At 40.2% G+C, this 22,391-nt stretch overlaps 1 protein-coding gene across 2 annotated transcripts in view; it reads left to right on the top strand.

Annotated features, from left to right (window-relative positions):
- CTNNA2 (catenin alpha 2) overlaps nt 1-10,504 on the top strand; it is a 586,207-nt gene extending 575,703 nt beyond the window's left edge. For both annotated transcript variants that reach the window (XM_063310026.1, XM_063310025.1), the window contains one exon: nt 9,943-10,504. In XM_063310026.1, the coding sequence (XP_063166096.1) occupies nt 9,943-10,230 (288 nt within the window). In that variant the 3' untranslated portion in view covers nt 10,231-10,504. The remainder of the gene's footprint in view (nt 1-9,942) is intronic.
- Nucleotides 10,505-22,391: the final 11,887 nt, after the last annotated feature.

The following is a 22,391-nucleotide window of genomic DNA, read 5'->3' as shown; positions in this document are numbered from 1 at the left end:
ATCATCTTTGGTTTGGAAGAACCAAAGGGAATCTTGGATTGTTCCTTGTGTCATGTTGCTGTGAGATGGATAGCACATAAATATGATAAATAAACAAACATCTGGATTGGAGAAGTAGTGCAAAACTGGTCCATAGTATCACTCATTTCCTCCTTGATGTGGCCAGCCTTCCCATTTTCCTCCTTGTCCTCCCTTACCTGCTTCCCTCTAAGCCGATATTGCCAATGTCCTTAGTTTTTTTCCCCCACACCTTCTCCAAGCCTCTTCTGCCTGAAACAACTCTTCCTTGGTCCCTTGCTCAGATCCAAACAGCCCTTTTTCACTGCATGCCTGGTTCAAAAACAGTCCAAATATAAATAAAATGATGAAATGTTTCCCATGTCACTACTTGTAAAGCATTTGCTCAACAATAAGAAGGAACTGACTTACTCATTTCAAAGAGTGTAGGATACTTTCAATCAAATACGCTTTCGCTTTTTCTTTTTGTTCTATTGGCCAAATGCTTTTGTTTGGAGATTTTGTTTACACACACAATTCATGAATATTCTCATCCAAACTAAAGTGCTCAGCTAGAGCTGCCTTTGTCATATTTGTGGTATTAATGGTGGCCTCAAAGTGAAGCTCCAAAATCCATCCTGAGGCAATATTCTCTTTAAAACTAGTAAAATTCACATAACAAGCTGCAAGCTTCTGAATTTTTAACAATTCTTCATCCGGCAAATGGTAAATAAACCAAAAATGTCATATAGATGTACTCACAGATATTCAAGCCACATTTGCACTTAATTACAGTATTAGGTGGAGCTTAAGAAATTGTGTTGTTGTTGTTGTTGTTTTGTCTCTGAATGGGCTTGCACTGCCTCTGAAGGAGCAGGTCTGTGACTTGGTCCTTCTGGACTTGTGGCTCCTGATGGAACAGCAGGTGGGGTCTTTTGCTCAGCATCAGCTTGTGCACCAGTTCTGGTTTACATCCTCATCAACACCTGATTAGACTACTGCAATCAGCTCTACATGGGGCTGCCTCTAAAGGCCACCCTGAAGCTTCAGTTGGTGCAAAATGCAGTGGCCCCGGTGTTCACAGGTGCTTACCAGTAGGCGCACATTACACCTCCTTTGCAGGCCCTGCACGGGCTTCCTTTTGGCTTCTAGGTACAATTTAAAGTGCTGGTTTTAACCTATAAAACCCCTTCAGGATCCCATTTCCCCATTAGACTTGGACCAACCACTTTGATCATGCCATGAAAAGCAGCTGGTTGTTCCTCATTTTCAGGGGCTGAGGGTGGCTATAATGGGTCAGGCCTCTGGAATGGCTTCCTATTGGAAGTTAGTTTTTCTCCAACATAATCTGCCTTCCGGAAAAAAACATGAAAATAGAGCTTTTCTGAAGGGGTGTTGGGGTCTGACTCCACATATTGTGTTGCGATTTTTAAAATACATTCTGTAAGATAGTGTCTGATATTATTGTGCTTAGATCTTATTGTGAGTCTTCAAGAGTCTTTCATGACTGCAGCAGAATATAAATCTGATAAATATATTAAAACTATTTTAGTGTTTTTCTTTTGTTCACAATTTGTCTAGTGTGAAACATTCTTAGTTGATGGATAGATGGTAACAACTTACATAGAAAGGAAATAGATTCACAAACAGGAATCCCCCTGCCCCTTCCCTTGCCCCTCCCCCTCCAAATCAGGTAGCATTACCTTGTAATCATGCCCCAGTTTAAGATGGTGTAGTATCCAGAGAAGGTTTGGAGTGGTTGAGAGCTGATTCAAAACCTTTATTTACATTTGGTATTGTTGTTTTAATTACACGTATTCCCTCCTAAGAGAGAAAGGTATATGGACCACAGCTGCTTCACATTTTAAGCATAGGTGGACCTCATAATCCCTGATCTTGCTCTCCAAGGTTTCAGGTATCAGTGGTTAATAAATATAGACCAGAACTCATTTTGCATGGATAACAATTTCTTATGTCCGCATTTTTGGCACATGGTTCTTATCTATCTGCCATTTTGTGCTTACGCGAAGGACACATTCAGGCATCTCCTCACAATTTCCTACTGAATCCATCCATCTGTGCTTCGCATTACATCTTCCACAGTGAAAATGAGCAGGCAGCCACTGGAGGGCTCTGTGAATAGCAAATATTTGCGCAAAGTGCTGCCCTTAGGAAGAAGGGGGACTTTTCAGAAAACCTGCAGCTATAGACTGTCTTGGCAGACAAAATGGTTGAACTTGACCCATGGATGGAGCAGAGTGACACGTTCAAAAGTCAGCAGCCGAGGTTTTGTGGAGTCATCAGAAAGCCACTCCAGAACTTTTCCACATTCTGTCAAGGGAAGTATTCTACTGCTTCCTGATTTTGATCCTGTATTCTTTACTCCTTATAACATAGCCTTATTTTTGGTATTTCCTGGTGGGGATGGGGGTGGTATTTTTGCTGGTTGTCCAAAAAAGTAAAATTAACCCTCTTCCATAGTTTCAGTGTCTCATTGTCTGTGATTGTTATGGTTGTGCACTAGAACTCAGTCACCACAGATGAGTTCCATTTATACCCAGGACTGAAGTAAGGACTAGGCACTGTAGTTAACATCTTATTTTTACCACTGGTGTTTCTCAACCTTGGGAACTTTAAGAAGTGTGGACTTCAACTCCTTGCTGGCTGGGGAATTCTGGGAGTTGAAGTCCACACATCTTAGCATTCCCAAGGTTGAGAAGCACTGGTTTATACTATCAAACTCTACACATCTGCATTTTTCCCTCTTTCCTTTATCGTTTGGAGAGGGAAAAAAAATGCTAAATGAGGTGGTTTCCTCGTCATCATGTTTTATGTATACACATTGATATGTCTACGAATCTTATTTAAAATGAATATAATTAGAATTATCTGTTAAAAGCAGGTTATTATATACTGCAGACTTAGGTGGGACAATATCTATTACTTCTTCAAAGTCTTGTTCTTCGGTTAGATAATTCACAAACTGAGCTGAAATTTTAAGGCATGTTTAATTATCTTTTATGATTGCATTTTGCCTAGTTTTTCCCCCCAGTTATCATAAATTAAATATCTCTTTATATTAAAAGAGAATCCCTTGCATGCAAAATTAGATGCTACTCCATTTTTAAATTTTATTGTTTAAAAATTATATTGGCTGAAGCAATTAAATCATTCCACTGAAGAAATAAATCTTTTTGAATGCAAATGTATATATGCTCTGTGCTCAGGGCTGTCTTTTATTTATTTATTTTGTTCTTTTTCCACCCTGATGCTAATAGCTGAGCAATTTTAAGGCATTCATATCTCATTTCAGAAGGGAAAATATTTCTGGTGAGCAGCTGTCCATAGTGCTTGGTATGTTTGTTATATGTTATTAGGAGAAAAATATCATTTGTAGGTTGCATTAAAATTCAAAATTGGTTAAATACACAATTAATTTTGCCTCAGAGTCCCAGTAGTTTTCTTACTAATAATTGGAAAAATGCAAATGAGTATAACTAAGCTGTGGATTGACCAGTTATATTACCCAGCAATCTACCTTAATGAATTAAACGTGCATGATGTCCAGATAAGTAAATTATTTTAAATGTGATTAGGACTCTTTTTTCCCCACTTTCTAAAGGAACAGGAAGAAAAGGTCCCCCCCCCCCAAGTTCAAAGCTTTCCGTGCTTTTGTGTTCATGGCTATATCCTAAATGGAGTTATTTTATTGTGTTCCTTGGGTGGAAGGAGCACATTCTTCCAATATATGCTCCTCTTGTCTAATGCAGCAGTTCAGGCAGAGCCTAAATATATAATGAGAATGCAGTGGTAGATATCTTGAAGGGATATCATTCTTTAGTGCTGGGATTCGTGAAACAATTCCCTGTACATAGGAAAATAGCTCAGCAGAACAAATGTTGAGTTTAAGACCTTTCTCCATGATGCATCTAGTGTTTTATGATTGATTGATTGATTGGATTGGATTGGATTTATATTCACCTTCATGAGCTGAAGGTTTCTCTTCCTCCTCCTCTTTTCCCCCCACAGCATTAACCCTGTGAGGCAGGTAGAGCAGTAAGAGAGTGATAAATCAGTCACTGCGTCCAAAAGTTGAATTTAACCAAGAAGTCCTCAGTCTGAGTTGCATCTTTGTTATGAGTTTATGAGTTGTCCTAAGGGATTCTATTATTTTATCTAGCTCCACACTCAATCCACTGTAAAGAATAAGGACATTTTTATAATATTATTTTAATAATTGAAATTGTAATAATGGTGTATTGTAATAATAATTATAATAATAACATTGCACTGCAGTAATAATTCTAAGAATATGGTTATAATAAAATTATATTATGGTTATAAGTAGGACCAAAGAGTATAAAAACCCTTTGAGCATTCCATGCTCACTGCAGGAATCCAAATTAAAGCACCCGCAACAGATGGCTGTTCAGCCTTTGCATGAACATATCCTGTGAAGGAGATGTAATTGTTTCAGATGTCAAACTATGTTTATCACGAGGATGTTTTCCCTAACCTTCAAAGGAATATACCATCCTGTAATTTAAGATCATTGCTTCGTGCTTTGCATTCTGTTCTAATATGGAACACATCTTGACCTTCTTCCATGCAACTTGCTTTCAAGTAGGGCTATGCAAATCCTTCCCAAATTGTGCTTTGGAATATGCAGGGATGCATAAAAGGTGCTTCTTCTCATAGTGTGAAATTTCCAAGCTCATGCAACTCCTTTGGAAGCTGATCCCAGCTGTGTCCACTTACAAAACTCTTCTTTCAAAGGACTGGCCCTGACCTGTTTTCAAATACTTGAAAAAGGCTACCATGTTCCCCCTCAGTCACTTTTTTTTTTAGAGTTGAATACTCTAGTTCCTGAGACTTAGATCAAAAGTTTATCTGATCAATTCCAGTCTCCCTTCCTTGTGACCATTTTGGTTTGTATGAGTCTTTCTTAACCTATGGTGCCCACGCTGGACCCAGTTCTCAGGATGAGATTTGACCAATGAAGAACAGGATACAATATTACTTTGGGAATTTAGAAATTACACTTCTCTTGCTGCAGCTTATTTCCATTTGTCTTGTTGGCAGTGATCCATCTAAAGATTCTCTGGAGAGAGTGCCAAAGTAGACAGACTCTTTAAAGGTATTGCTGAGTCGTGTTATCTCTTCATCAAATTCCTCAATATTCGTTAGAGCAGCTTCACAAACCGGGATGTCCTCCAGAAGCATGGAGTTCAGTCCTCAGAATTCTCAGCACGGTTATTCTAGCTGGGGAATCCTGGCGTATGAACTCTACACTGGAGTGTGCCCAACCGGGGAAGGTAGTTTTAGTGCTCCGTCTACAATATCTTTGGAAGAATGTGTCCCTTTTTCATAACAGGCCACATCCTTTGTTTTACACCGCTTGGGATGTTTATTATTAAATTTATATTCCACCTTTCCTTCAGGAGCTCAAGAGCCAGACATAGTATTTCTTCCTATTTTTCTCCACCTCAACAACTCTGTGAGGAAGACTGGGCTTAGAAAGAGTTATTGGCCCTACATCATCCTGTGGGCTTCTGTGGCTAAGGGTGGACTAGATTTGAGATTTTCTCACTCCTAGTCTGATACCTTCACTTCTACCCCATGCTGGCCCTGGAAGCCCACAAGCTGATATAATCTGGCATCTAACTACACTTAGATTCTGATCCAGATTTTATTCCCACCCTTTGTTCTTACCACATTACTTAAACTGAACAATTATTGAACAATATATTAGAACACATGCTATTAGTCTCAAGAACCAATAGAGCTTTAGACAATCCAGATTGACTTTTGTTAATTTAGCTGGAAGACCATCTTCTCCTACTAGTGAGGTCTCCCTTCCATGTGCTGATTTCCAAATCCAAACAGATAAGTTTCCATTGATTATCCTTGACTGCGAGTGCCAAAAATCACTCTGAAGCAAGAAACACAGACAAACTAGGTAAGCCCTATAATGTGTATTTTAGGTTTTAAAAAAAATCCAAAACTCTACCCAAAATTCAGGGGAAAAAATGTACAACCCCACCCATGTGCACTGTCTCCAGAAAATCTTTAGATGGATCACTGCCAACAAGACAAATACCTTGTATCATCATCCCTTCCACTGCAACCATTGGCCTTCAGAAATCAGCCTCCCTTTTTTTGCACAGAAGTAAGGTGGGACCTAGCTTGAACAATCTCTCTCCCCCGCCCTCCCCCAATTCAGAGTTTATAACATATTTGGAAAAGAGGAAAGTCTGCATAAATGTCATAATTCTTGGATGGTTTCACTTTTCTTTCAGATGATTGCTTTGCCTCTTTAGGAACTGGCAGACTCTTGAGAGAACATTAAAAAATCATATGATGTCCCTCCCTTCCTCTTATGACATCTTGAGCCTATGGAGAATAAACCATTCAGAATCGTACAATATTTGATGGCAAACCTTGGTGATACTTAAGAATATCCTGATTTAATAGCCTCTGATTGGCTGTTTGCTAACTAACATGCAAGTTGCATTGTAAATCAAGAAATAGAATGGTATGAGACCATTATGCCAGGCAATAGATCACAGACCTCTGTTGAGTCGGCATGTTGTTACTGTTAGAATGTCCGAATGTATATATTCAACTTCATTATTTTTTTCCAAAGTGAAAAGATGGAAGTTAAATGCCTATTTGGTGGGTTGAGGAAAAGTGACCTTGAATCTGGAGATTAAACATTAATTATCAGTTGAAAAACACATGCCAAAGAATTAGCTGAGGTCTTCATAATTCTTGGTACTCTATGTGGATGAGGTTGGTCTCTTAGTTCATGTGCATCTCTGAGTGACAGTAGAACAATATAAGGAGGGTTTTTTTTGTTTTTTGTTTTAAATGTTAATATAGCTTAGGAATACGTCCTTTCATTGTTGTTGAATGCAGACCAAATCAAAAACATTTCTGAAGACTGCTGGAAGCTCCACATAAATCCTTCTGATCGTTCAATGACAGGAAAGTGAGAGTAGTCAGATCCAAAATGAATCATTCTGACATAATAGGTAAAATAAAATGTATGAGTGCTATGTCCTGTAATCAGTTATGCCTGAATACAGGCTAGATCAGTGCTTTTCCAAACCTGGCAATTTTAAGATGTGTGAACTTCAACTTGCAGAATTCCCCGGCCAGCATGGGTTGAAAAACACTGGGCTAGATCTTCATTTTCTTGAGGAAGCGTCTGTCAGCCTTGCGAGGTAGTCCAGGCAAGAAGCACACCCAGAAGTCCTAGCTCTAACTTTATTGTAAGGTTACATCAACAGAATCTTGCAAGTCTGAAAACGCATCTCTCCCCCTTTGCCTTTACAGTCCAAGAAACTAGGGAGGGTCCCTTCTGAGATGTTTGCCACCTCCCCTTTCCTGCTGTGGGCTCAGCTGCCTCTTATCTGACTGTTGTCTAGTCTGCTGATCTTCCTCCTGTCTCCCAAGGTCATTCCCACACAACCATTATAGTGTCTGAGTCTCATCAGAGTTTTCTTGTGGAGTGTCGGCTCCAGATTTAATAATCAGCTTGGCTTTATGATAGCCACTCAGCTGGAGCAGTTACAGGGAAATACTGCTGAATTAGAAGCAAGACAGGTTCAGCTCAGTAAACTTTCTCCATTTAAATCTCAAGGGTGCCCAGGAACAGGAGATATTTCAAAAAGGCTGAGACGCTGGCAAACATCAGAAAAAACAATTCTTATCTAAGCAACCAGAGAGATTGTAGTTGAGACAGGAAAGAAGATGGGCAAGCCCACAATGAATCTCTGTTATGAAAAAGGGTTCCCAGTGAAAACTGAAATTATGTATGCCTGTTGTCTTGACTTAAAATGGGGAAGCTTGGAGCTTTTAGAAACAAAACTGGGAGAAGTCTGGGCCCTTGGACCTCCTCTCCTCGTATCTGACAGGATCTGTGGGTTTAACTGATGGTGTAGCAATGCTCTGATCAGGGATCTGCAGATGGCATTTTAATTTACCAAAATGCCCTGGAGTGACAAATACATTGGCAATATTGTGACAAATTAAAATGTCTGCCTCTTGCAAGAAATCAAAGGGCTGCTCAGGACAGGTATCCATCATGGAGAGGGACTGCAAGGAGGAACAAACTATAAATATAAGATATAGTTAAAAGGATATATTAACCTTATTAAAAGCAGTTCACATTGGGATCACTCTTCATGAGCAGTTCTGGACTTCTGTACAACCTTGACAATCTAGTATGGTAACTCTTGCCCAGTGCAGCCAAGATTTCAATTTCTGCTCGCCTCTGAAACTCCCTGAATGACTTTACATCACAATCTCTTACACCACTTTGCCTCAGTGCTTTTTAAAGCATTTTAAGAGTCTTCCAGCCATAGCTAAGATGATATAAAACCTGTCCTGTCACTACTGTTATATTGGCACAATGATGATTTGATGACACTAGATGTCCGATTGTCAGGCAGAGTGACGTGCTTCATGTAGAACCCCATACATTTGTTTTAACTATTGGAAGTTGGGCTATTGAGAACAGTCTACATTAGACGATCATATCTCAGAAAATTCTAAATGCCTCTCTCCTCCAGGGGATGTCTTAACAGTCTTTGGTATAAAAAGCACGGTTGTGCATGTTGCCCTGTTCACCTGAACAGATTTGTATTAAGTTCTAATCGTGTTTCAATTGCTCACTTTCCAGATAATTTTTGCTATTTTTTGAATGAGAAATTCAAAAATACTCAGAAATGAACAAAAATGATATGACTTGTATAACTAGTTACAGTAGAAGCAAATTCTGATCCTGCTTATTCAGCTGAACCTGAGGCCACCATCTGAAGATGTTTTAACCACCAGTACTGTTTTATTAATGAGGTAATATGGTCTCATCCCTTTTAGTGATATATCACTTAAGTCAGCAGGAATTGCAAAACACGTGCAAAACTTCGGAAAAAAGCTGAACCCTGAGGTCGTTATTAGTTTTGTTTGTTCTGTGGACCCCAAAAAATGCTTAGATCAACCAGTGGGATGGATGGATCTTCAGGTTTTTCCCTTGAATTGGTTTGTTGTCACTGGCTTAGTACTACACTGTTTTTATGTATGACCTACAGGGAACTGATTTGTCTTTTCTTTTTTAAAATGTTTTTGTGCCTTCTTTATTTTTGGATCTCCAAATCTCTCCAACTGAAGCAGCCTCTGCAGTGCAGAAATGTTCAATTACAAGAGGAACATAAAGAATTGTATGTGTGTGTGTGCTTTCTATTTGGTGTTGACTCTTCCCCTGTCCTGCTTTTTCTTCTGATTATCCTCAAGCCATGCAGCCATCACTCAGCTATAGAGGTAGTCCAAGGTGTCAGTAGCTATAGCAATATTATTAGGCATGGCAATAAAGTTGCATCTTGGATCCTCCGAAGAAAATGTAGGGATGACATGATCCACCCACATGTCGCAGTCTGGCTTATAGGTAAAGGCAATGGCCATGGTCTTTACAGCGTGGATGCAATTATTCTATTTGCTGGGCAGAATTACTCAGCTGTTTGCAGGGGAACATTGTAGTTTATGGCAAAATTATCTCTGTTCTCCTATTACTGACACTTCTTGTTGTCACTGTTGTTTTTTAAGGAAATTTGGGGTGGGGTGGGGGAACATGTCCTGAAATGAAAAGTTTGCCTTGAGCTTCCAGTGTGGGTACAACCTTTTCTCCTGCTTATATTCTTCTAGAAGAGTTACCGCTCTTTAGTACATATCACAAATACATGTTGAAGCCGTTATCCTATGGTATATTGAAAGGCTGGGGGGAAAAAACATGCTGTTTAACACAGAGCAACCTGAGCCTGTACAGAAGTTTTTTCTGCACAGTATCCTCTTTGGCAAGATCATTAGATCATCTCCATAATCAGTGTGGGCTTCCAAACCCTGCCCTGTGCTAATCCTCCTGTTATTTCTGCTCCCTCCCTCTAGCTGGACAGCGCGACATCCCTCATTCAAGCAGCTAAAAACCTGATGAACGCCGTGGTCCTTACTGTAAAAGCTTCATATGTGGCTTCAACCAAATATCAGAAAGTCTATGGCACCGCTGCCGTCAATTCGCCTGTGGTGTCATGGAAGATGAAGGCCCCGGAAAAGAAACCATTAGTCAAGAGAGAAAAGCCGGAGGAATATCAGACCAGAGTACGAAGAGGTTCTCAAAAGAAACACATTTCTCCAGTACAAGCTCTAAGTGAATTTAAAGCGATGGATTCCTTCTAATTCACCAAGCTTCACCACAAGGGGTTTTATATTTCCTTCCATGTTTTTGTATGCATTCCTGCCGACTTGTATGTGTCTGGCATGGGGTGGTGGTGGGGAGAAGCAGGATAATAAAGCAGTGTCAATTTGCATGCAACTGAGACTCTATTAAGCCATCGTACAGTTTTCCTTCCCAAAAGACACACGGTGTTTCTTACGTTGACTAGAGGCCCATCTCACTGACCTCTTTCCTAAAGTAGCAAAAGAAAAAAAAAAGTTTTATTTTATTTTATTGTATTTATTTCCTTAAAAGGCCTTTTAAAAAATGCATCTGAAGACCAGGATAAGGAAGGAGAGAACATCAGCTCCAAGGGATGGAAAGGGAAGGGTTCATCCATGCATGAAACATTCAGTTGGCAGGAAGATTTGCAGATGGGAAACCTGGGAAGTGCAATGGGAATCTCTAACAGTGTGTATTGCTTTTGTTACAGTGCAATTACATAACTAGCCAATGTGCTTGAATGTGTGGCCTGAATAATGAGGCGATTTAACTTTGAGTCATCTTCATTATGGTATGTGAATTTTTAACCAAGATGGTGATTTAAAAAAAAAATAGAACTTCCTTTTAACTCACCTTTTTTTCTTTTGTTTCTAATAGTGTTATGACAATGATTCTCATCTAACATGAGCCATTGCCCTCTCTATCCCTTTCTCTCTCTTTCCAACTTGTTTTATTTTTCAAACTGAGTTTCTTCTGGTGGAGTATGAAGCACAACATGGTGGTTGACATTGCCTTTTGTATTATTATAATTATTATAATTATTAATATTATTAGAAATAGAGCCGGTGGTGGAATGTGTAGAGACATGGGAACTGACGCCTGTCAGAATTTAGAAACAAATACGTAGGTGTAGCTTTGGATTACAGCAAGATATCCAATATACCATCATAACCGCTAACTCAATAAACTTATTTAACCTTGGCATTCTCTGTGTGGCTCATTTGTTCAACATAAACACTTCCTCCTCCCCCTGGCCCCAATGTCTGATGCAGAACAAACTTAGATTGGAACACTTGATGACAGAATACTTTTACTGGCATCTAGGTGAATTCAAACCACAACTCCCAATTGTCTCCAATTTCACAAATACCAATACCTAAATAGAAAGTTGTGAAAATGCTAACTTTGCAGATCCTAACCAAGTTCATGCAACAGGCTGGGCTTAGCTAAAGCGAGATTGGGTGGTTTACAATTCAGCATTTTGTGGGACGCCCAACCATAGTACGTTGTATGAAGCAAAAAGCTGGTCTACCGATCCACCGCAATTGCTCAATAATGTCAACCGCTGTACTCTTCCCTGTTTAGTTTCATGTCCTTAAACCTCTTAGGGTAGTGTGACTACTTCAGCTGGGGGAAGAGCACGCACAGACTGATATCCAGAACTTGCCTCTGTTACAAATTGCACTTGATAATGAAATATCAAAAATTGTATTTCAACCTGGCCAAACATATTTGGCATTGGGGGTTTTTCCTCTTTTTTAAAATATGTTTAATTTGATTGCAATTTGTTGTTTTAACTGCTCCCATGATTGGAAATTAGGTCGCTGATTTCTTAGCCTGCACACCATGTTGGGTAGCAGAGAATGCAGGACAGAAACATTGAAATGGCATGACTAACCATTTGGTGTGTTTAATTGTCATAGGAAACCAGTTTAATTGCCATAGGAAACCAGTATAACCAAACTGGACAAGTTGAGCTCAACTTTACCATTTTATGTTCATCTGCACAATTACTTTGGGGAGTTCATTGTCTTATTTAGTGACTGATATTTATGGTTGAAATGTTTTCTAAACATTATTATGGGGCAACATTGTTCTTTGAAATACAAGAAGGGCTGTAAGTCCTTTTCAGTTATCATGCAGTCTGTCCATGGTTAGTGTACTGTATGTGGCAATAAACATGTAACCATGCTCCTTTGCACCTCCCATGATAGAGAATGAATATTTTAGTCACCTTTACCCTTGATGGTTCTCCATCTAATCTGTGATCCATCATACAGGGAGCCTCAATAGCTAGTGGAAACTCAATTTTTTTCTACTGTGCATAATTGCTCTCCATATGTGAAGGATGACACCAAGGACACCAGTCTTCTGACTGTAAATAGATCCCCTTTGCTTAATGTCTGAAAAGAACTGTTATATGTGCACTGATTTTCTTCAGGCGTGTCAGCATTCTTTTGATATCCTCATAAGTGCCCTGGACTCTAAAGAAATATCCACGCAATGAAAGTAATGTTCTTCAGAGAGTCACACAATTAAATTGGCTGCATTTGGGGGTGGGAGTGGGGAATCTACCTACTTTTACACCAAAATTTAAGAACCCCATTTGACTTGTCCATCATACTTCCCTCCAGTATCTAGATATTCTGATGTTTCTCCTTTCTAAGTGGTTGAGAAAAGGTATCTCCCATACATCAGAAGAATTGGAAACCATAGAAAATGTTATTCTAACATATCTGTAATTGCTGATCCATAACTTTATGTCATCTTCCTCAAGTACGTAGAACTTGGTATAAATCTTTCTTTCCAAGATTTTTTTTTTCCTGTCTTGGCTAAGGGTAAACAAAATCAAGATGTCTGAAAAAAATGATTGCTTTCAAAAGTGACAGTAAGTCAGTAATTCAGCAAGTTTGAAAGCAGAAGGCACAGAACAATCATGCATGGTAAATTATTCAGTTCATCAAGGAAATGTGCTTTTCCTTACAACAAGCTCTGCTTTAATAGTATACAATTCTTTTCAGGAGGGGGGAAAAAGCTTCTAACAGCAGACCATCCAGTGAGTATAATGAGGGAATATGTATTGCATAATTATACAAAAATAAGTCTGTGGAATGAAATAGTTTCTTAAGATATCCCTACATACCCCCACACATTTTTCTTTTTTCAATCCTCCCAATTTCTCATCAGGGTTGAAATGTGCAGGATCCCAGCTATGTCTTGATTTTTCCATATTTTTCTACAAGTCATTAATTCCCAAACCAACATTGGGACTTTAATGAGCTGCTTCCTATATTCCTGATTTATAGCACACCAACTACATCAAAACTCCGTAGGGGGTCTCTGCATTTGTACATCCCATTACCATGAAACCAAAATATTTCTTTTAGATTCTTTCCCCCTTTTTCATGGTGTCTCTAATGGCAATCTCTTTGTAGACAAATATAAGCCCCCAAACACAGATATTCATGGTTTTATTTTGTTTTTTCCCCCAATCTAAAGCTTCAACAGTAGTTTTTGAGCAACTTTGATCTTGGCAAATGAAAACACTACAGAGATTTTGCTGGAACAGTTTTTCTCTTTGGCTGACTTCCCTAAGTAAGAACCTTTTTTCAGCACATTTTGAAAGTCTTGGCACATGTTCTCTGTAAGGTGGCTGTTTTGGTCACATTGCAATTGCCTAGATAAGTGCCAAGACATCTCTCCCATTGCAGAGGCCTTAGTGCCTGCCTGTAAGTTTGATTTCTTTCTTTCTTTCTTTCTTTCTTTCTTTCTTTCTTTCTTTCTTTCTTTCTTTCTTTCTTTAACTTTCATTCATTCATTCATTCATCAACATTATATGGCTGTCCATGTCACAAAAAAAGTCTCTGGGCAGTGTACAATAAAACAATAATATATAAAAATTATTATCCAGAAAATTTTTAAAAATCACAATTAAAAGGCTAAGAGAGGGCAGCAGATGTCAGGAACAATGGAGCCACCTCAATCCCTCACCAGTCCCCTAGGGCCCCAGGCCTGATGGCATAACCAGGTCTTCAGAGACTTCTGGAAATCAACAGGGATGGACGCAGCCTCACTTCCATAAGGTGGGCGCCATGGCAGAAACGTCCCACCTCCTGGGTCCTGCCAAGTGTAGCTCCCTAGCAGACGGGACCCGTAGCATACCACTTCTGCTGGACCTGATGGGATGAGCAGATGTAATTGGGAAGACGCAGTCCCTTAGATAAGCCAGTGCCATGCCATGGAGGGCTTTAAAGGTCAAAACCGGCTCCTTGAATTGGACCTAGAAGCAAACTGGCAACCAATGCAGCTCATAGAGCAGAGGTGTAACATGTGCTGTTCTAGGAGCCAACATAACTGCCCACACCACTGCATTCTGCACCAGTTGAAGCTTCCAGATACTCTTCAAGGGAAGCCCCATGTAAAGCACATTACAGTAGTCCAATCGGGAGGTGACTAGGGCATCAGTGACTGTAAGCACTTACATCCCACATCAATATCTCCTTCCTCATAAGCATGCAATTCGCAACTGCATGGCAGAAGAATGCATGGTAAATCCCCCCTCAAGTCACCTGTCCAACGAAAGCCGCACTCTCTAAATATTTGAAGGGTGAGATTATTACCCATCCAGCATCCTCATTATATATTTTGCTTTTGTAGATGACAGATTGTCATGGTCCTGAGGTCTTCTGCCTTTTGGAGTTGGGCAAACCCATTTGGAATAATGAGAACTCATAAAATGTTTGCTGGCAGGGCTTGCCCATTCACAAAATAGTAGAGACCAAATCTGGGGTAAAGCAGAATCTTATCAGAATGTCAAAATCAGTCTGGTAGCATCTCTTCTGGCTAACACAGTTCACAAAAGCTTATGCTTTTTATTAAAATTTGTTAGTTGGAAAAGGTGTCACCAGATTCCTTCTGTTTTTTTGCCACAATGGACCAACGTAACTCTCCTCTCACAGTGTCTTATCAGAATGCTATCTGTTACTCTCTGAAGCACACGCATGCACCACTCAAGATGTTTCCTACCACAGTCCTTACCTTGGTCCTTTTTCTAGGCAGATGGCCATGCTTGCAGCTAGGCTGCTAGGCTATCACTTTAATTTTTTTTTTTTTATTCTAGGAAAAAATTCTTGGTCTAAGGATCTTTTTTTAAAAAATAAAATAGAGATGATGATGATGATGATGATGTATTTGAATTCATTAGACACCCAAATCCAATGGACTCTAAAATTGTAAAAAGTCAGATGTTGTAAGAAGCCCTTTTAACTATCTGCAGATATGCTGCCTGTCAGTTCGGCTTCCACATCCGTGCCTCCTTCTTCAGAAGTTTGCAGTGTGCAAATAGAAGGAGGGAGTATCTTGAAACTCCCCCCTTCCCTCAGTTTAGGACTTCTCAGTGGGAGTGGAACAGTCTGGAAATAGGAAAAAGCAGTATTTTCAGATTCAAAGAAATCCTTAACAGTAAAAGCGATTTTAAAATTCTTTTGACGCTGTGTGTGTTTTATTGATTTTTTTCCCCCCTCAAGAAAAGTTTGGTCCCAACTTTCATCAGGATGCATTATTTAAGCTCTGTGAAGACTATTGTCTGGGGTGAACTGGTACCTTGAGGCAGTACACTGTGATTAGAGATATGAGTCTTGCCTTTAGCCTCCATTCTAGAGGCTGATGCTCTTTCCCAATGATCTGATTTGTGCCCTGCCAAATTCTCCAGGAAGGAAAGAGGAAGGGAGGGAGGGATAAAGAAAAAGGAAGGAAGGAAGGAAGGAAGGAAGGAAGGAAGGAAGGAAGGAAGGAAGGAAGGAAGGAAGGAAGGAAGGAAGGAAGGAAGGAAGGAAGGGGGGAGGGAGGGAGGGGGGAGGGGAGGGGAGGGGAGGGGAGGGGAGGGGAGAATAAGAAGGGAGCGATGTAATGGTATGAGGAAAAGACCTTGGGAAATGCGCTGCCAAGGGAATGGTAAGATACAAGACGGCACAGCTCGCAGCTGGATAGTGGGCGGGGCAAGAGGCTCAGAAGGGACCCTCCCTAGTTTCTCAGACTGTAAAGGAGAGTGTGGGAGATTTGTACTTTCAGACCTGCCAGATTCTGTTAATGCAGCCTTACAATAAAGTAGAATTAGCTCATCTGGTTGTGTTTCCTGTCTGGTCTACTTGGTAAGGCTGACAAGGGGAGGGGGAGAGGAGAGGAGAGGAGAGGAGAGGAGAGGAGAGGAGAGGAGAGGAAGGCAGCTAAAGTAGCCTATTCATTCAAATGGCGTTGAAAGTAATCAGTTCTAGTCTATACTAACACTTGGAAGCTCCCTGGGTAATGTTGGCCAATCATTCTCTCTCAGTCTAACTCACAGGATTGCTTGGTGGGGGGGGGGGGGAAGACAGATTAGTATATGTCTGTCAGCCTTACAATACAATGTGCCACCTTGAGGGCCTGAAGGAAAGACTGGATATAAATGCCGACAAACAAACAAACAAACCTTTTTAAACTTAGGAGACTTATCAGAGTTCCTGAATGATCACAGGTTAGGGTTAGAGTTCTTAGGGTTAGGGCTTGAACTCCTGGGCAAAAGGCAGGATGTAAAACTAATAAAGTAATCAAATCAACAAAAACGTAGTGATTCAGACAATGTCTTCCTGCTCAGCATGCCTGAGCAAGCCTGTTCAATATCATTTTGCAGATTGAACTTGAGTTGCTCTTCGACTTCAAACCCACTGAGTCACACACTAAGAAATAATATCAGGTTCCTGCCACATCCTTGCTGATCCACAGGCACAAGCCCTGAAGTGGACAATTCCGTGTGATGTATAGCTGCTTGTTTGGTCTCTTTGGTACGAGGATGGTGGGAATAATATTACGGAGTTAGTATGATACACAAGGTAGGGTATTCAACTAGGCTCAAAGAGACATAGGTTGAAGTCACCACAGTTCTCTGGATGGCTTAGGACCAGCCACATTGTATGTCAACTTAATGTATTACACAGACATGTTGAAATGATAAAATGAGAGACCACCACCTGGTCCTAAAGGAATAGCTGGATTTAAAGGTAATACTGAATTAAAAACTTTGCTTCCAGATTCGTTCTATTGCATTAGTGTTGCACCAAGAACATAAGCATGACTGCCAGTGAAAGAAAGGTATGGATGGACTTTTAGGAGGGAATATAAGGCATTGGAAATAGTCTGTCTTAACTTGCCAGATAAGGCTGACCCCTGCTTAATTTTAAGTTATTTGTAGATATCAAGGCCAGATTGTTCCAGAAGAATCATACATACCAACACCATGTTGCTAAGGTCCCAGAATTTGTTTCAGAGTCTGCTTCAATTTACTCACATCAAACCACAGATTTTTACTGATACTGCGTTGGTGAAGCAAAAGATGTAATTTCAGCAACTCCTTTATTTGTGCCTCTCCCCCCGCCAGTAGTCCTTTTCTCTCCCTGTCTGATGACATGCCAAATAATTAAACTGATGAAATAACAATCTTTATCCTAGCAGACTTGGCCTTGGAAGCCACTAATAAAGGAAACAATTATGAGAAGTTCACACATCATGGTTCCTTTGCCAAGATGACAAAATTAATGGTGTAAGCAGAGACCCTGTTCTCGCTGCTGCATTTTCCATTCATTATCTTCTGCAATAGATTTTTTTTTTCTTTCTTCTCTCAGAGAAATCCATCTTAGTCTTTGCCCGCTCTCTTTTCCTTTTCTTTTACAGATGCCTTCTAAACCCTTCATCTGTCAAATTTGAAACAACTGTACTGCTAATGTAAATAAAAGTGTCACAGATTAGAAAGATGGTCTTAAGGAACAAGTGAAGAGAAAAGGAGCCCAAGAAAAATAGGGACCTTTTACCAAAGTTGAATCAAAGTGCTTTCTTTGAGGGGACACATCTGAACTAGCATTTGAGGAGCAAATATTTTAGAGGAGACAGTGGATTTCAGTATAATGCATATAGAAATCCTTACAAAGTCTCTAAGAAGCTGGACTAGATGGAACAGAAAGAGTAGACAGAGAAATCAGAAGTTTGAGGTTAGTAGAATAATATTTCCTATATTTTTCATAACTGCATAGAATCCTTTGCTATCTTGGTGCATGTGAGAAGAGTGGGTACCCAAATTTAGCTCTCAGCATGCAGTGTGATAAAGGGATTCAGTTTCAGAAAACGTGCCTATGCATTCATTACAAGCACTAAACCCCATCTCATCCTTTTGATCAAGGCAGATATTGATGACAAGTTGATAGGGAGATGGAACAGACTCCTAAAATGATTATGGTGCTCCATCATCCTTGATAAACAGAACATAGTCACTGCTATTTGCTTTGCCCAAATATTTCCTTCTGGAAATTATGTGAGTTCAGTTGAAGGGGCAGCCATTTTTAGAATGGAATGCAAGATTCAAGGGTGTAAGAAGGTTGTACAGTATGTACACCTTAAAGTATCTGAGTTCAATAAGTAAAGGAGGTTTCTTACTTTGTCCTTCACTCTCTCTCTCAACCTCATTCAGCAGTTCCTTTGTTTCCCTTCAAAGGACAGAATGGGTATCTCCCTGCTCAATTTTTTTGGTGTGACATGGAGGAGAGCATGCTTAGAAGTGCAGAGGGGCAGTAGCACTTTCTTGATGAAGGTGCCTTGCAATGCAAGTTCAGAAGACAAACAACATGATACATGGCAGGTCACCCATCTGGAAAGTTAAGCAGGAAAAGGAACAACCTCCCCACCATTGTAGGAGACCATGTTTCAGTATGTGTGTTCCACATCCTTGCCTCTTGATCTTTGGGTTGTACCATTTCTTACCTGCTGAGCAGCAGGTTGTCATCTAATTTAGATAACATCCCAATCTTGACCCTCTTGACTTATTCTGCAGGGCCTATGGGTGTACACTTGTCAATGTTTGTGAGAGGATGCCACTGCCAAGTAAAGGATGTCCTCAAAACTTCTTAATATAGTGAATGAAAATAAATTGAACTTATATTTACTGCTGCACAGAAGGTGGTGGGACACAGCCCCTAAGTGAAGCTGGGCATATATTAACCACATCGAGACCTTTGGGACTGTGACTTGCAAGATTGGACCTCTAAACTTTTCTGGTTTGTTCCTTATCTGATAGTGTCCAATAGTTCCCACCCAAACTCTGCACCTGCTCGAAAACCTATTAATAAAATGTTTCCCTCTAATTAGCACTTGCCCTTCCTTGGCTAAATCATTTTATCAGCCTTCAGAACATCCTTTTAATTTGGGGGGGGGGGGTAGGTAGGGACTGTTAAGTAAATGCTGATATTTTGGCTTGTCCATTCTTGCTTGTTTTGTTAACTTTCCAAGGTTTCCCTTGACATTAAGTCCAGTCGTGTCTGACTCTAGGGGGCAGTGCTCATCTCTGTTTCAAAGCCGAAGAGCTGGCGTTTGTCTGTAGACACTTCCATGGTCATGTGGCCGGCATGACTACATGGAACGCTGTTACCTGCCCGCTGAAGCGGTACCTATTAATCTACTCACATTGGAGTGTTTTCGAACTGCTAGGTCCGCAGGAGCTGGGACTAGCAGTGGGAGCTCACTCCATCACGCAGATTCGAACTGCCGACCTTCCGATCGGCAAGCTCAGCAGCTCAGCGGTTTAACCCGCAAGCTTTGCTTAAAATAATTAGAAAATTGAGGGCACAGAATGAACCATCACAAGAAAGTAGTTCAGATGGTGTGTGAATGCTTTGGAGATTATATGGCTCCTCTTAAGTGGTGTAAAGAGTTATTGTCCTTCCTTGCTTCATCCCTGTTCCTTGATTTAAAAGAGAGAAAGAGAGATGTCTTTGTTTGGAAGATAAGGCTTCTATTAAATTTAATTACTTCCCCATGGATTAAGTAGTGAAGGTGTTGTTTCCAGAAGAGAGGTAGTGTTGTTTTTAAAATGTCATGGCAAAAGATGGCAAGTGTCAGGGGACCACCTGAAATAAAATGCTTTTTCTTGTTGATTCAGCTACACTTTTTTTCTGTGAAGAGATAAGAAACTCAAAGGTTTGAAGAATGAAGTTAGAGCAGCCACTGAGTTGCATGACAAAATATGGCCTTTCGAGGGTGAGTGCTACTCCCCTTCTCAGTCTTTTGAAGGAGAAAACAGTAAGTTAACAGAACTCTCTTATTCCACAAGGCATTTCTTCCATTATTAATGGATGTTGCAAATAACCAAAAAGGTTGCTTGCTTGCTTGCTCCTCCTTCTTCAGGATGGCCCAGGTCTTACTGAAGGTCTACTTTGGTTGGTGAGCATTAATTATTTAGACCACATAACCAGTTAAACAGGGAAGTCAATGAGATGATAAACTCAAAGCTATTGCTGAAAAAAACCAGTGGTTCTGGATTAAGTTTTCTCTTCTCTCCCCACAGGTGGATTTGAGCAAATGTGAGTCTTCCCAGCCCAACAATAGTGGTATGTGAGAATGACCTTGGGAGCAGGAGGAAGAGCTGCAGACTAGGCAATGGTCAGATAAGAGGCAGCTGAGCCCAAAGAAGCAATGGAGACATGGCAAACATTGTTGCAGAATGCTGGGAAAGCCTTTAGCCCAGGAGAGGTCAAAAAAGTCACACACCAAGCATTTCTATAAAAATAATTTATTTACAGAAAGCAAAAACAAAAGCAAAACATTTAAAGTACTTAGCTCCCTTTGGAGCAAGCCTTACTCGCTACATATCGGCAGTGAGAGAAAGAGGAAGTGAGAAGACAAGTCCGGGCAGGTCCTCCCCCCAGGCTATTTTGCATGAAGCACGTGAGAGGAAACAATCAAATGCAACCCCTTCACCTGGCCAAAATGATTTGTTACAATAGCAGTCTTAATCTATTAGTAGGAAAACCTCAACACTCCCCTTTTTACACTACAGATTAAGATGCATAACCAATCTTCTCTGACACCTTTATATGTCTTTCCATTCACATTACCATTATCTCCCCTTTGGTTTAACAGAAAGTTACCATCCTTGTCTCTGTGTACTTCCAAACCTAGGTAATTGGTCACAACTCCAAGGCTTTTTAATATGAAATGGCTTTTCATGCAGGCTTCAAAATCAAGCCTTTGTTTTTCTGTTGATGTGAACAGCAGCAAATCATCAACATAAATGCACAGATACATACAGCCTTGTTTGTCCTTCTTCATATATACACAGGGATCTGCTTTTCCTTTTTCAAAACCAAAATTCTGCAGTTTTTCATCTACTTTTTGGTTCCAGGATCTAGCAGCTTGTTTTAACCCATAGATTGACTTCTGCAGTTCACAGACTAGATTCTCCCCTTTTTCATAGCCAGGGGGTTGCTGCATGTATAATCTGTGGTCTAAATCACCATAGAGAAATGCAGTTTGAATGTCATAGTGGTTAACTGACATTCCCTTGAGTGCAGCAACTTTTAACAGTAATCTAATTGATTCACCTTTAGTAACTGGTGCAAAAGTCTTGTCAAAGTCTAAATCTTTCCTTTGAGTGAACCCTTTTGCAACCAACCTTGCTTTATATTTTTGGATTTTGCCATCAGCATCCCTTTTCAGTTTGAAAACCCACCTACAACCCAGACAGCGTTCATTGGGAGGTAGATTTACCAGTTTCCATGTTTTATTTTCTTTCAAGGATGCTAATTCCTGTTGCATGGCAGAATGCCAATTTTGTGCAATCTCAGGTGGTAAAGCATTCACTTGTTCTAAAGACTCAGGTTCTGTGAATATGTGAAAAGCCTTTACTGTTTCAGCCTGAAAACGTGATGGAGGAACGCCTTTATTACTCCTCTGAGATCTGCGAGGTAATACAGGGCTTAAATTTTGACTCCTATCACTTTCCTGAGAAGCATCTGTCTCATCAGACAGATCTTCAGTTTGCTTTTCTGGTTTAATGTCCTCATCAGGCAAAAGATCACCATCAGCAAGTCCTTGCTGTTCTCTTGTGGTGGTCAGTTCAACTGGAGAGCTAGAATTTAATCTCCCCCAGTTTTGTTCAGCAAAAGAAGCGCTTTTGCTAATTATTAATTTCTCTCCCATTATGAACCTGTAGCTCCTCTGGCTTTGTTCATAGCCAACAAAGATGGCTTTCTTTGTTGTGGGGCCTCCTTTCCTTCTCTGCTGTTTTGGAATGTGAACCCATGCAGTGCTACCAAACACTCTAAGATGGCTTACCTTTGGTTTCACACCATAAAACAAATGGAAGGGAGTGTCCTGAATCACAGAGTTATACAACCTGTTCTGAACATAACAAGCAGTCGATAAAGCTTCTCCCCAGAACTTAAAACATAACCGTGAATCTTTTAACATGCATTCCATCGCATTTTGCAAGGTTCTGCCCTTTCTTTCAGCAACACCATTTTGCTGAGGGGTGTACGGGTTAGAAAGAATTTGTTCTATCCCTTTTTCCACTAGGAACCTTCTGAATTTGTGAGAAAGGTAT

This window comes from Candoia aspera, chromosome 8 (genome assembly GCF_035149785.1).
Source record: "Candoia aspera isolate rCanAsp1 chromosome 8, rCanAsp1.hap2, whole genome shotgun sequence".
NCBI classification, from domain to species: Eukaryota; Metazoa; Chordata; class Lepidosauria; order Squamata; family Boidae; genus Candoia; species Candoia aspera.
Note: the sequence above shows the minus strand (reverse complement) of the source record. Positions and strands in the feature narration are given on the sequence as shown.